The sequence below is a fragment of the Sander vitreus genome, unplaced genomic scaffold, assembly GCF_031162955.1.
Source record: "Sander vitreus isolate 19-12246 unplaced genomic scaffold, sanVit1 ctg154_0, whole genome shotgun sequence".
Lineage (NCBI taxonomy): Eukaryota > Metazoa > Chordata > Actinopteri > Perciformes > Percidae > Sander > Sander vitreus.
In genome coordinates this window covers 707,501-723,686 of record NW_027595402.1, presented here as the reverse complement: position 1 = coordinate 723,686, position 16,186 = coordinate 707,501, and the positions used below count along the sequence as shown (strand labels likewise).

General features: G+C 42.6%; 1 protein-coding gene across 1 annotated transcript in view; it reads right to left on the bottom strand.

Annotated features, from left to right (window-relative positions):
* Positions 1-4,255: 4,255 nt before the first annotated feature.
* LOC144513241 (transmembrane protein 184C-like) overlaps positions 4,256-16,186 on the bottom strand; it is a 13,604-nt gene continuing 1,673 nt past the window's right edge. Inside the window, exons 3-12 of the mRNA XM_078244255.1 lie at positions 15,509-15,639; positions 13,058-13,094; positions 12,035-12,240; positions 11,878-11,952; positions 10,695-10,788; positions 10,308-10,420; positions 10,027-10,126; positions 9,665-9,742; positions 9,214-9,307; positions 4,256-5,065 (exon numbers count right to left, since the gene is read on the bottom strand). Coding sequence (XP_078100381.1) covers positions 4,791-5,065; positions 9,214-9,307; positions 9,665-9,742; positions 10,027-10,126; positions 10,308-10,420; positions 10,695-10,788; positions 11,878-11,952; positions 12,035-12,240; positions 13,058-13,094; positions 15,509-15,639 — 1,203 coding nt within the window. The 3' untranslated portion in view covers positions 4,256-4,790. The remainder of the gene's footprint in view (positions 5,066-9,213; positions 9,308-9,664; positions 9,743-10,026; positions 10,127-10,307; positions 10,421-10,694; positions 10,789-11,877; positions 11,953-12,034; positions 12,241-13,057; positions 13,095-15,508; positions 15,640-16,186) is intronic.

Sequence of the window (16,186 nt, the reverse complement as noted above, 5' to 3'; positions counted from 1 at the left end):
CCATGAGACTAAGTAAACTGTTATTTCCTGCCTATTAAATCCATGGCTTTGGTCGAGTTGATGTGCTCTATGGAGCCTACACTTCTCATGTATCTTGTTTAATGTATATATGACCTAACTCAAAACAGTTAAAGGGCCTAGGTGCAGTAACTTTGCTTTCTTTAAGCTCTATATTTGCTTAATATGTTACTGCTGTACATGTAATACATAAGTCAAATTCATATGTAAGCTATTTCTGTTCAGTGTTGTTAAATAGCTGTTTCATGTAAATGAATAGTGAGAATTACATCATTATTATGACGTTCAGTTCAGTTTTATTTATATAGCACGTTTTAAAAACAACCATAGTTGACCAAAGTGTTTAACAAGCTAAAAACAAAAAATCCAAAATGATAATATACACAAAACAATACAAAATAACCAACAGTTGAAAAAGGTCAAGGTATCAACGCTCAACTTATTATACTACTATTATATTATTATATAATATTATATTATACTCGTTAAGCCAACGAATAATAGTGGGTCTTAAGCAAGGACTTAAATGTTTCAGTGGTCCGAGCAGTTCTTATATGACTAGGTAAACTATTCCAGAGGTTTGGAGCAGCCACTGCAAAGGCTCGGTCACCTTTATTTTTTTAACCTTGATCTGGGCACATCGAGGAGCTTCTGACTGGAAGACCTCGGTGCTTTGACAGGTGTGTGGACATGTATAGCATGTTATTTCTACTTATCACTAGAGATGTTCTGATACCGACACCAGTATCGGTATCGGCTCCGATACTGCCTAAAACGCTGGTATCGGTATCGGGAAGTACTGGAGTTTATGCACCGATCCGATACCACGTAATAAAGCCCTAAAGAAAAAATACGTTAAAGTAGTTTATTTATGTTCTTTTTCCGTTATAACCGACTGTCAAACTGGATAATACAAGATAGTTCTGGGGCGTTCATTGTTTGTTCATGTTTCACAAAGAGTTTAACCTGAGCCAGACTGACAACAAAGATAGAAATCATATCACATCCATACAGGGATAGTAGTATACAGCTGTTATACATCATATCATCCATACAGGGATAGTAGTATACAGCTGTTATACATCATATCATCCATACAGGGATAGTAGTATACAGCTGTTATACATCATATCATCCATACAGGAATAGTAGTATACAGCTGTTATACATCATATCATCTATACAGGGATAGTAGTATACAGCTGTTATACATCATATCATCCATACAGGGATAGTAGTATACAGCTGTTATACATCATATCATCCATACAGGGATAGTAGTATACAGCTGTTATACATCATATCATCCATACTGGGATAGTAGTATACAGCTGTTACTACATCATATCATCTATACAGAGATAGTAGTATACAGCTGTTATACATCATATCATCTATGCAGGGATAGTAGTATACAGCTGTTATACATCATATCATCCATACTGGGATAGTAGTATACAGCTGTTATACATCATATCATCTATACAGAGATAGTAGTATACAGCTGTTATACATCATATCATCCATACAGGGATAGTAGTATACAGCTGTTATACATCATATCATCCATACAGGGATAGTAGTATACAGCTGTTATACATCATATCATCCATACAGGGATAGTAGTATACAGCTGTTATACATCATATCATCCATACAGGGATAGTAGTATACAGCTGTTATACATCATATCATCTATACAGGGATAGTAGTATACAGCTGTTATACATCATATCATCCATACAGGGATAGTAGTATACAGCCGTCATACATCATATCATCTATACAGGGATAGTAGTATACAGTTCTTAAAACATAATAAAATATATGACACACTGGTATCGGCCGATACGCAAGTTCAGGTATCAGAATCGGTATCGGGAAGCAAAAAATGGTATCGGACCATCTCTACTCTACATCTCATACTGCCCATGGCTGCTGCTCCTGTTTTCCCCTCTGTTGGCGCGCCTGTCTCTTTAAGACCTTGATAAGATGTCATCAAGGACGCTTGGAAATATAAGGGATGTTTCTTTTTTTATCTTATTTATTTTTATTTTCTTATTCTTTTTAGATTTTTCATTTTGTTTCTGACAAAACAATCACAAGCCACATACAACACAAAACCACAAACTCATCAGACATTACAAAACAAAGTACAACTCTGCACCATTATCATGTGCATTAGTCAGATTCATGCCCAAGTCCCTCTGAAAATGCAATATAGGGAGATTATACTGATTTTTTCTCCCTGTTGTAGACAGCTGTGTTGTGCAGCTCTACCCGTTCAACAGTTGGAGATCCTGATGACTTTTAATGGACTGTTGGCGTCATCTACTGGACAAAAATGCTAACAGCAAGTGCAGTAACTCCAATGTTTACACTGAGAGGGAGGCAAGATGAGTGCAGAGTACCACGACGCTGAAACTGAAGCAGCTTATTAATTAATTTATTGTGTGTCTTGGCGTGTTTCTTCTAGATGTTGCTCCAAGAAAGCTAACTGTACTAAACTAAACGGAACACCTGCTAAGTGGCAATGTTGGTCCATCACTTTGGTCCAGACTAAAATATCTCAACAACTATTGGATGGATTGGCGTGAAATTTGGCACAAACATTCATGTTCCCCAGAGGATGAATCATAATGAGTTTGGTGATCTTCTGACTTAATCTCTAGCGCCACCATTAGGTTTGGCTGAATGTCTCAACAACTGCTGGATGAATTGGCACAAAATGTATTACACTAAAGTTTTCCAGTGTTTGTCTTTGTTGGAAATAATTATAAACAAAAAGTACTTCTGCATTAGGAACATAGCTTTGCAGATGTGTTTCTGTGATTGACAGATGGCTCAGCCAATCACACTTCAATTTAGTGATTGCTGCATGCTTGGCCCACCTCTGCTTTTTTTCTAAATTACCCTACATTTGGATTATGTGGACGGGGAAATCTAAACATCCATGCCTCAAAATGTCTTTTAGAAAGTCTGTGGTTGGCGTAGACTTTAGATTGTCTGCCCGAGCCCGAACTTGGCCCGACCCGACCTGTGGGGTTATTAGCCTAATTGGGTGGGGACTCCACTCGCGGGCTGGGTCGGGCCGATATTTCCCGACACTATCCTCGGCCAAGTTTGGGCTCGGGCCGAGAATCTAAACTCTAGTGGGGAGAAAACTTTGCCATAATCATGCATCACGCCGGGCCTGCTGTGCTGTATTTGTGTAGCTTAAGTCCATCCATCTTCGTCCGCTTATCCGGGGTCGGGTCGCGGGGGCAGCAGCTCCAGCAGGGGACCCCAAACTTCCCTTTCCCGGGCCACATTAACCAGCTCCGACTGGGGGATCCCGAGGCGTTCCCAGGCCAGGTTGGAGATATAATCCCTCCACCTAGTCCTGGGTCTCCCCCGAGGCCTCCTCCCAGCTGGACGTGCCTGGAACACCTCCCTAGGGAGGCGCCCAGGGGGCATCCTTACCAGAGCTTAAGTGCAAAAGGAAAAAAATAAAAACCGAAGAATTAACTTTGAGCAAGTTTGGAGGAAAGTTGGAGGTATGGAACCATTTTAAACAAGTCGTGGGCAGTGACAACATATGTGTTGGCTTTGTCGAGTGCATTAAGTGCGGCACGCTGCTCGCCTACGACAGGGAAAAAAACCCGGAGACGATGAACAGACGCATGAAGCAGGCTCGCCATGGCAGAAAAGATGATAGTCAGCCTTCACTGTCCTCTTTTGTTACTTCTCCAAGCATACCGAGGCAAGCCTTCACAGAATAATGCGTTGAGTTTTATTTTACGTTTCTTCATTCGGATCCATTTGCGATCCGTTCCATTCTGAACAAACAAACAGCGCAGTTTACATGCTTCGTCCTTGTTGCATTATTCATTAAGATCATTTTAAACAGATTTCTGTAGTTGAAACAAGTCAAAATTGTAGTTGAGAACGTCATTTATAACAGCAAATTGTCGGGTTTAAATCGGGTTCGGGCTCATAATTACAGTTAATGTGTCGGCCGGGCCGGGCCGGGCTCGGACACAACGTGCACGGGCTCGGGTATGGTCGCGCTTGATTTTTTGGGCCCGATCTAAGCTCTAGGTTGGCGTCACAGATGTTACTCATGTTCCTTGCTTTGTAGTTCTGTGTGGTCTTTGTTGTGCATCTGTTTTTATTTTTTTAGTATTTGTTCGTGTCCTTGAGTGTCAAGAAAGGTGCCCATAAATAAAATGTATTATTGTCTGTTTCCTCGCCCTTAAAGGGGTTTTGTTGAAGACTTTTCCTGAGTTACTTGAGGACTTGAATCACACTTCTGACAGCAACAACAACAGTTTCTGGTGATTAGATATGGCGTGTTCATTTATTATGAGTTAGAACAAACAGCTCAAGGACACCAGCACCGTGGGAGTGTAAAACCACAAGAACAATATACTTTCCTTCTGACGAAAACATCAAATATATTTTCCTTTCAACCACTGGCGATACATTTATCAAAATACAGATTTCAAACAGTTAGATTATTTTTTTAAAATACTCAACAAACTTGGCCTAGACATCACAGAGTGCAGACTCTCTCCTTTGCTTTCCTTCGATGAAATCCACCCGAGAATTAGCTTCTTTTTCACACAACTTGTAGACGAGAGACTACTTTTATGTTTTTATTCTGATGTTAATACGGAGTCAGAGTTCCTTTGTCCATAGCAATGAAGCACATCGAAAACAAGGGGGCGTAGCATGTAAAGAAAGAGAAGTTCCCAAACCCTAGCCATGTGCAGGGCAGTGACGTCATCCTGTTATTGGCTGTCACTTGCTTCCGGAGGCGAGCCATCACTGTCCTCGTCCCAGGACGAGGAGATGAACCCTGCAGGGGCAGAGATGGAGTGCGGGGCGGGCGTGTGGCCGAGGCCTTGGTACCGCCCACTGGAGGAAGGGGAGGAGGGCATGGATGTGGCTGCCACGGCGACGGGGTCCTGGGAGGAGGCCGTGAGGAGGCCCGTGTGCTCGCTGTGTTCGGGCCGAGCTACGGCACCAAAGTACATCTTGTTGGGCCGACCCAGGAACGTACGACCTAACGGCCGGTGAGAGATATTAACACATTATTATTATTATTATTATTATTATTATTATTATTATTATTATTATTATTTCAAGTCCTAATTCCAGTGGAGAAATTGAACTAATTACATTATTACGAGTACAGTGTTTGTGTAAATTTGAGGTACTTGTACTTTACTTGAGTATTTCATGCCATTTTTATACTACTACTCCACTAGGCCTACATCTCAGAGGGAAATATTGTACTTTATTTATTACTTACTTTATTGTACTTTGTACAAAACATATGAAGCGTCTATAACACAATACATTTCCCTGATAACATTTTTACAGTATAGTTTTAATACTTTTACTGAAGTAAACGATCTGAAAACTTCCTCTGCCTAATTCAGACAACTTAATTAAGAAAATATATCACACAGAACATGGATGAGACAATAACCAAAACTTGGTATGTAAAGATAAAATGAACATTGGTATATGCAAGTATGAAAAACTGAAATGAATACTAGTTTTGTTACACGTTGACTTAAATAAAGATGAACAAGGTGAACGGCTAATTAGCACCAACGAGACTACAAAGAAACAGGAGGGCTGTGGAACAGGTAATAAATTAACAAATGGTAGTCCTCCCTGGAACTCTTTTGGTGCAAAGCCTAAAGGCGCTGACACACCGAGCCGATAATCGGCCGTCTGACAGTCTGGCGAGGTCAGTGACTCGAGTCTGGTCGGTGTGTTCCGTGCCGTCGTCCATCCGAGGGGCCGTCGTCCTTCATTTTGGCCGATTTGACGTGTATAATCGGCAGAGCGGGCACTGCCAGCAGTTGGACTTAAATGACCCATCTGATTGGTGGAGATCTAACCAGGAAACGGGGAGCGGGATGAGCGTGACTAGAGTCTCTCAAAATCTGACGAAAATCTTTTAAACTGACCTTTGTTGATCTGAAATGAAGACAGAGTCAGCAACTGCACGGCCTATTTCTCACTTAAAATGTTTTCAGAAACACGTTTCGATGAACTATCTTAGTAAAATACGAGATCGTATTCTGAACGAGCCGCCATGACAGTCTGTCTTTGAATTTCCAGAGAAACCAGACCCACGTGACGCGTTTGTCCAATCAGCTGCTGGTTTTCATTTTTGGGCGACAATACAGATTAGCACCGCCTGCTGTTATGGAGACGTATTACATCTCGTTGCTTCGGTGTGTTCCAAGGCACTTTTTTGACCAATGTGGGGAGACTGATCAGCCCAACTTCCTTTTCTGCTGACGTTTGGCTGTCGGCTCTGTGTGTCTGGGCCTTAACAGTAAATCATTTTCCTGGGAAATGGGAGGACGACTCTTGAACCCCTGTACCAATACCTCCCCAACAATCGAGTGTGCAACTGGATAACATATTTGCTTCACTGCTGCAGGAGCAGTGAAGCAAATCTGTTATGGACCTCCATCTGATGACCTGGATTGCGTCTCATCGTCACACAGCAGGGTCAGGACTGAGAGCAATTCAAAAAGTAAAAAGCTACAGGGAAAGCTAACGACTGGGCCTCAAACTCTGATTGTGGGTGACTCTGCTGTAAAAGATCTAAAAAGCAGTAAAAACACCAAAATACTCTGTTTTCCCAAAGACATGGTGTCTGACTTGGCCGAAAGAATCCTGAATATCGTGGCAGCCCACCCAACTGTGAAGAACATTATACTGCATATAGGGTCACATGATGTTGTAAAGCAACAGTCTGAATTGCAGAAACGTGACTTTGTGGATCTGCTGAACACAGTCAGCTCCCTAAACGCAGAGGTGTTTATCAGTGGCCCTCTAATGGCTTTCAACTGCATGTACCGTCCATTCTCTGCGGTTCATTGACAATTTTAACATTTTCTGGGACCACAGACATCTTTTTAAAGCAGATGGACTTTTCCTTAACAAGCCAGGAGTAAAGCTTTTCAACTCTAACCTACTTTCTGTGCTACACATCTGCTCCCTCGGCCAAGGACACGAGACAAGACCAATCTAAACAAGAGGAAGACATAACAAAGCACAGCAGTGATACACCACAGCCCCCACCTGAGCAGAGATTTGACCATGGGAGATCTCAGAGCAGAGACGAGAAATTTCAACCCCCCTCTTCACCTGTCCAACACTCTCCACTCACCCTTTCCCCTCCTTCCCCCTGCCCCATATTGGAGTTCACTGACAAGATGAGGCAGCTGGTGGATGCTGGGACCAGGTTTGTCCCCCTTCCTTCTCCCATCTTTCGCCCCCAGCCAAAAGTGGAATGCCAGGCACCTCTGCCAGGATGGCAGCAAATTCCCTCTCCCCAGACTGATAAGGATGCTTGTGTACAAAATGCAACAAGCTTTAACTGATATATGCCGGGTCCAGGCTGCAGGCCTAGTGGCACTCATGACTCTTTCCAAGACAAGCCCGGGCCCTGTGTATTAAATTCTTCCTCAATTTATGTTGTGATAGGTAATAGTCACAATTTCATACGACCAACCATAAAAACCTGGAGGACATTATACAACATCTGAAAACCTCCTCCTGTTGCCTTGACATTCTACCTGTTTGGCTTCTGATCTTCTACAGGTTGTAAACACGTCTCTTCTCTCAGGTATCTTCCCACAGGCCCTGAAAACTGCAGTAATTAAGTCACTCTTAAAAAAGAACAATCTAGACACGTCACTAATTAGCAACTATAGGCCGATATCAAACCTTCCATTTTTAAGTAAAATCATTGAACAACAACTCAACCTTTACTTGTCACTAAACAACAGTTTTGATGCCTTCCAGTCGGGTTTTCGACCACACCACAGCACTGAGACAGCTCTTGTTAAAGTCTTTAATGACATCCACTTAAACACAGATAGTGGTTGATCTCAGTGCTGCATTTGACACGGTCGACCATGACATATTACTAGACCGACTTGAAAACTGGGTTGGCCTTTCTGGCTCAGTACTAAACTGGTTTGAATCATACTTAAAGAATAGGGACTACTTTGTGTCTATAGGTAATTATATATCTGAGCATACAAATATGACGTGCGGAGTTCCCCAAGGCTCCGTTCTGGGGCCCTTTCTGTTTAATATCTACATGTTTCCACCGGCTCAGATTATGGAAAACAACAAAGTAAGTTACCATAGTTATGCAGACGACACACAAATTTACATAACCTTATCGCTAGGGGACTATAGTCCAATACAACAACTGACTAAGTGCATTGAACAAATTAACGGCTGGATATGCCAGAACTTTCTTAAATTTTAACAGCCACATTAAGACAATAACAAAGTCAGCCTATTACCACCTTAAGAATATATCCAGGGCTAAAGGACTTATGTCTCAGCAGGGTTTGAAAATACTTGTCCATGCTTTTATCTTCAGTAGACTTGACTACTGTAACGGTGTCTTCACAGGTCTCCCTAAAAAATCAATCAGACAGCTGCAGCTGATTCAGAACGCTGCTGCTCGAGTCCTCACTAAGACCAAGAGAGAGGATCACATCACTCCAGTTCTGAAGTCTCTACACTGGCTTCCAGTGCCTCAAAGAATTGATTTCAAAATACTCTTGCTGGTTGATAAATCACTAAACGGTTTAGGGCCAAAATACATTTCTGATCTGCTACTACACTATGAACCACCCAGACCTCTCAGGTCGTCTGGGACAGGTCTGCTTGTTGTCCCCAGAGTCAGAACTAAACAGGGGGAAGCAGCGTTTAGTTTTTATGCTCCACATATCTGGAACAAACCAGAAAACTGCAGGTCCACCGCAACTCTCAGTTCTTTTAAGTTTGAAACTGGTAAAGTCCTCTGGGAGGCCAGGTTTGGATCCTGAGTTGCAACAGATAAAGAGTTATAAGTCCTCTGGGAGGCCCGAGTTGGACTTGGTTAACTTATAAAAAGTGTATAAATCTTATAAGTCTGATAAATAAGATAAAAAGTGGGATAATAATGTATAAATAATATATATAAATAATTTAAATAACAAAATTATAGGCAGACAAATAAATGAAAACAGACATAAAAGAAACTAAAACATAAACATAATTTGTATTTAAAGTAACTCTCTTTTAATAACCCCAGAAGCAAACTAAATGTAGTTGTATGCACACATTTCAAATTATTGATGAGTTTAACAAACGCAACAATCTGACTGAGACGCTCACCTGCATGGCGGACCTGCTCTGTGACATCAGCTCTGATGTCAGAGAAATCCCACATGGCCAGGAAGCTGTCGAGACACGAGCCCTCCTCTGCTTCCTGGATTCAATTAGATAAGATTACGATAGATAGATGGATAGATAGATAGATAGACTGATAGACAGATAGATAGATAGATAGATAGATAGATAGATAGATAGATAGATAGACTGATAGATAGATAGATAGACTGATAGATAGATAGATAGATAGATAGATAGATAGATAGATAGATAGATAGATAGATAGATAGATAGATAGATAGACTGATAGATAGATAGATAGATAGATGGACAGATAGATAGATAGATAGACTGATAGTTAGATAGATAGACTGATAGATAGATAGATAGATAGATAGATAGATAGATAGATAGATAGACTGATAGATAGATAGATAGATAGATAGATGTTTACCTGTACGTATGGTTTGTAGGTGAAGGTGTAGTGGTGAGCAATGGCAGCAAAGAACATCTCTATGCAGATGATGAAGTCCTGTATTAATTAAAACATCGGTTAATCAAGGATCTGGTTCAATTGAGACAATGCCACTTTTTACATGTATCTTCTTCCCTGAGCAAAAGCCATATTTTTCAGACTTTTATCCTCTTTTAGTTCTGCAGGAAAGTAGAATAGAATCAACAGATATTTCTTTTTCTACGTTTTTCTTCTGAGAAACATTGGCACCAACATCGCAAACAAATATTTAAAGAGGTCACACTGACTGTGAGATACCAACATGGTTTAATTTGTTTATTTATTTATGGACGTGCGTCTACCTGCAGTCCGGTAGACACGGCCTCCACGCTGTCCCAGTCCCAGGTGTGTTTGTCGGAGATCACTCCGACCTTTACCAGGAACGCTATAAAAACTGCCTGCCTGAAGAGACAAAGAGAGAGTTTAATGTATCAGCACTTAGGCTTATTTACATTATTGATTACTGATTAACTGCTTAGTTTACCTTGTTCCCAGATTCTCAGATGTGTTGTGTATTCGATTTACAATGACACAAAACAGAGAAATTCAGCTTAAATGACTCTCTTCTTTCTTTCATTCTTACCAGAAGGAGACGAACACGACCAATTTGACGCAGAGGAACTTTCCCACCGGCCGGATGGGAGTCAGCTCTTCTTTCAGAGCTCGGTACAGCAACACCAGACAGTACATGGCAAACTGGATAGATACAGGGAGAGAGAGAGAGAGAGAGAGAGAGAGAGAGAGAGAGAGAGAGAGAGAGAGAGAGAGAGAGAGAGAAGAGAGAGAGAGAGAGAGAAGCCCACAATGCAACACTTTTTATACTGTCCTGAAACACAAGAGCGAAATGTACAAAAGAATAAGACATAAATCCTGTGTGTGTGTTTGTGTGTGTGTGTGTGTGTGTGTGTGTGTGTGTGTGTGTGTGTGTGTGTGTGTGTGTGTGTGCATGCGTGCATGTGCGTGTGTTTACCAGCTGTGATATGTTGTTGATGATCACCAGGTAGGACCAGGCGTTTCTGAAGCTGAAGTTGGCTTCATCGTAAACTCCACACAGCTGACAGATTCTGCACACAGAGAAGTATCCCACACTTTGATAACTGTTGCCCCGGTGACACGAGCGTTCAGCAAATAGCACAGTATGAAACATTCGTTTGAGATGAGCCAGGCCTGCCTAGAATCAATCCCCGGCAATCGTCGCCCAATGCATGCCGGTTAGATTTGTGTCCGACTCAATCCCGACTTCCGTCAGTACACTGCTAATGAGCACTGACCACTTACTGCTGTAGTGCCCACTTTCAATGGTTAGTATTGTCCCAAAAGGAACACTTATGTTAAAACACTTACCGGTAATGACGAGCGTGACAAACGCGACGGACGCAACACGTGAATGCAAATGAGTAGCGGTCGCTCGGCTCGCCACCTCTTAAAACCTGATGAAAATCTTTTAAAACTGACCTTTGTCGATCAAAAAAACAGCAACTGCACGGCCTATTTCTCGCTTAAAATGTTTTCAGAAACACGTTTCGCTGAATTATTTTCGTAAAATATGAGATCGTATTCCGAACGAGCCGCCATTATGGTCGGTTTTGAAATTCAGGAGCAGCCAGACCCACGTGACGCGTTCGTCCAATCAGCCTCCCCTTCTGCTTTGTAGTCCAGATGGCGCCTGTTTAGTGCGAGTAGGGTCCATCGTTCCACACTGAACTTTTTGACCGTTTTTTGGGGGTCATCCGGGTACTTTCAGTGCACTGACTTTTTGCGTTATCTACACGATATACTTTAAACTAGGTGTTTGAAGTGTGCAAGTAGGCGCTTTGAGACACAGCCCTGGTCTGATTTGAAGCTTTATTGTATTAACAGAACAACTTGTGTGGCTGTAATGTCGTCAGAGACATTACAGATCATCTACAGTCTGTCAGCAACAGAACGCATGTAGAGCATTTTAACAGGCTAAACTGTCGTGAATCAGACCTAACAGGATGTGAGTGTTACTGTGACTTCCTGTTCAGACTGAAGGCTGCTTGAAACCTCTGTAAACTGTCCGACTTGACTGCAGCTTTTTGTCCACCCCGCCTTCTCCCGTCCACTTTACAGGCGAGGCGCAGCTCATCTCGAACGAGCCTGCTATGCAGGATATGCAGTAGTAAACTCACAGTGCTATCACCGTGGTTACAGGTCTGACCACGGTGTACTGGAGGACTCCCAGTTTACACCTGAACAGCAGCACCCTGACAGAGAAAGAGAGAGGAACACTTTAACATCGGCCCACGCATCCCTCCGTCACACAGTGATGACGTGCCATCCTCTTACTCTCCCATTGGCCATGGCGGGCAGCAGCAGAGCGGCGGCAGGTGCGGCTGCTGCTGCTGGACCTCCAGCATCAGCACCAGGCTCGGGTACTGGTTACTGAGGAAGCTCAGCAGGAACACCAGGAAGTTGTAGATGACGTAGGCCTCGTAGCACTCCCGGCACGTGTCCACATAGATGGCCAGGCTGGGATACCGCAGAGCCAGCCACTGGGGGGGGGGGGGGGCAGACGGGAGACAGAAAAGGGGGACAGATGGGAGACAGGTAGGAGACAGAGGGGAGACAGGTGGGAGACAGGTAGGAGACAGAGGGGAGACAAGAGGGGAGACAGAGGGGAGACAGAGGGGAGACAGGTGGGAGACAGAGGGGAGACAAGAGGGGAGACAAGAGGGGAGACAGAGGGGAGACAGGTGGGAGACAGAGGGGAGACAAGAGGGGAGACAGAGGGGGGACAGAGGGGGAGACAAGAGGGGAGACAGAGGGGAGACAGAGGGGAGACAGGTGGGAGACAAGAGGGGAGACAAGAGGGGGGACAAGGTGGGAGACGAGGGGGGACAAGAGGGGAGACAAGAGGGGAGACAGAGGGGAGACAGGAGGGTAGACAAGATGGGAGACAAGAGGGGGGACAAGAGGGGGAACAAGAGGGGAGACAAGAGGGGGAGACAAGAGGGGAGACAAAAGAGGAGGAAAGATAGGCAGAAGGGAGGAAGAAAAGGAAGAAAGAAGGAAAGAAGGTGAGGAAAGAAGAACAAAAGACAGGAAGGAGAGAAGACAGACAGAACTGAAGAAATGCTGAATCATCATCATCACATGATCTGATAACAGACTGTAACTCTGTCTGTGTTTAACTCAACCTCTGGTCTTGTGACGCTGTCCCACTGCCTCCAATTAAGGCCTGTTGCCACGGCAACTTAATCTAATTGTGTGGAAAGATCACTCCCTCAGTGTGTGCGCGTGAGAGAGAGAGAGAGAGAGAGAGAGAGAGAGAGAGAGAGAGAGAGTGTGTGTGTGAGTGAGATGACTCACGCTGTCCAAACTGTAGATCGGGACCATCCATAGTATCCTGGTGGGGAAAGACGAGATAATGAAACTATCATCAAGCTACGGCTTCCAAATCAAAACATCAACATATCTACACTGTTGGCGTCTGGTGCTACACGAGCTGCTGCTGGAGATTACCTGCTCCGTGCCCAAACTGTAAAACACAAACACTGTGATTTGTCCTCCTTCTTTCACTCCTTAAAGGGTTATTTCCCCATGCATTGGTGTCTAGGTGATTAATGTGAGCAAACATATTTGAAATTGGTCCAGTATTGGGCGAGAACGTTGTAACCAGCAGCCGAGAACGGGGCTGCAATGTTTTCTTAGGGACATGGGAAAATAGGGTCCAGTGTTACCCTTTAAACATGTATATCCTTCTGAAAGCTTGATTTCTGATTGTTCGTATGTGTCTATAACATTAAATATATACAGTAAGACTAAATTAGCAAAACTCAGCTGATCTGCTTCCTCAGGACTGTGTGGGTGTAGTTTCATCAGGTTTGACAAACAAGGACCTGGAAACTAGCGGTATCGAAACCAACATTTGTATAGATATTGATCAAATGAGATCGATACTTCAATACTTTCGATAGTTTCAGCTTCTCTCCGCTTTCATCAAAGAGGCGACCTGGCTGTCTGTGTCAGTGCCGCTCCCGTCACAGCGCAGAGCAGGCGCACTTTGCTCCTCCTCCCCCCTCTTGTGATTTGACGTTGTACCGTCACGTGACTCAGCGGCGGCACACACACACACACACACAAGCAGAAGAACGGCCGAGAGGAAGAAGAGCACCGTGTGGCTATATTTTCAGGCCAAAAATGAAACGACGGCAAGCTGTATAATTTGTAAAAAAGGCTGTAAGATACAGTGGTATGAATGAATGAATGAAGACATTTATTTCAGACATATCATATCAAAATAATCCAAACAAAACATTACACAAAAATAAAAACCAACATAGACATGTCTGAAACTTTTAGGAGGAAGTATACACTTATTTAATCCTACTCCTTTTCCATAACTCAATACATTATTGTAATTGTTATTTCATTTAACACATATTTACGTCGTATTCACAATTATCTTATTATATATAACCTATATATCTACTATACATATAAACACGCATAAATACAAACAAATACACCTACACACACCAGCTTACACACACACACACACACACACACACACACAGAGACACACACACACACTCTCTGGTAACTCAATAAATGTATACAAGCATATGAACATTCTGTCCTTGGTTTTAACGTATTAATCCAAATGTAAAATCACAAAAACACTTAAAGGCTAAAGGTCATGAAAATGTATCCATCTTAATTATTAAAAAGTATCGGTATCGGTGATACAGGCCCTGTATTTACTTGGTATTGATCCAATGTCTTATCGCACACGACTAGTATAATGTCACTGCTACTACATTGCACATATCTGTACATGTTGTTCATACACTGTTCATATTACACAGACATATTTATTCTGCTCTTATAACACTGCAATATATTTCTTGTCCTGTCTATGCACCACCTGGCTATACTTGCTATACTTGTCTATGCTTTTTTTGCACTTCTGGTTGGACGCAAACTGCATTTCGCTGTCTTTGTACTTGTACTCTGCACAATGACAATAAAGATTAATCTAATCACTACTGGAAACACAAGCTGTCATTGTTGCGTTTTACCCTGTTTTCATCCTTGTGTATGTTTTATTCTTCAGTTTCCTGTTTTATTTTGTAGTCTGTTTTCTCCCATGTCATGTCTTGTTTTACTTCCTGCCTTGTGTTTTCCCGCCTTTCGTGATTGTCTGCTCCGCCCTGATGTGTTTCACCTCGTTACCTTGTGTATTAAGTCTCTGTGTTGTCTTTGTCTGTTGTCAGATCATTGTTTGTGTGTGTGTGTGTGTGTGTGTGTGTGTGTGTGTGTGTGTGTGTGTGTGTGTGTGTGTGTGTGTGTGTGTGTGTAAGTCTACACCCTTTGTCTCGGTGTGCCAGTTTATTTTTGGATGTCTGGTCTTTTGGTTCCTCAACAGTTTTTGGTACTATTTTTTCCTGCTTTCTTCAGGACTCCTTTTGTTGTATCACTTTTTATTTTATTAAATCCTCAAGCTCACCACTGCTCTGTTGTCTCTGCATTTTTGGGTCCGCCATTTCCCTAATCGTAACACTAACATCCCCACAGCGGCCATCAGATTTGTAACTGTGGCAGAAAATGTCGGAGGAGCCCATTGCTGATAGAGAAAATAGGTTTTCAAGGCATTTAAAGCTGTTAAATTATATTAAATTGTTACAGCTTTTTGTCGTTTATTAGCTTTTTGGCCCAAAGCAACAATGAGTCCTATTCTGTTTTCTTACTGAAGTGAACTGCTCCTTTAAAGTAAAGTTAAAGGTCTGCGTGTGTGTGTGTATGTGTGTGTGTGTCCACCTGATAATGGGCCTCTGCAGCTCAGGCTGGGTGTAGTGCACGATGTGCTGCAGGATGCCCCACAGTGAGATTGGGATGGTCAGAAAGACGAACACGCCGGCTATGAACCAGGCTTTACTGTGAGTCCCGACCTGCAGAGACAAAGAGAGAAAAACCAGGGGTGAGTCACAGCTGATTATTTCAATTCAGTTTTATTTATAGTATCAAATCATAACAAGAGTTATCTCGAGACACTTTACAGATAGAGCAGGTCTAGACCACACTCTATAATTTACAAGGACCCAACATTTCTAGTAATTCCCCCAAGAGCAAGCATTTAGTGCGACGGTGCCGGTTTATTATTGTTTGTGTTGGTTCATGTTTCACAAATAGTTTAACAATGATAGCAATCATATGACATCCATACAGGGATAGTAGTAGTATACTATCCATATACATATATAGTAATAATGTATCGGCCGATACGCAAGTTCAGGTATCAGAATCAGCGTGTAGTCTACGTGATACGCAGGTATACCCACTAAGAAAGCTCCAGGATTTCCATATACCCACTTAAAAATGCCCAAATTGTCATCTGTGTTTTTCTTCTTCACATACACTATATAAAGGTATTTCCACCGTAAATTGGTGCATAAAAGTGTATCCGAATACAGGAAATGAAGTCGTTGATGCTCAAAA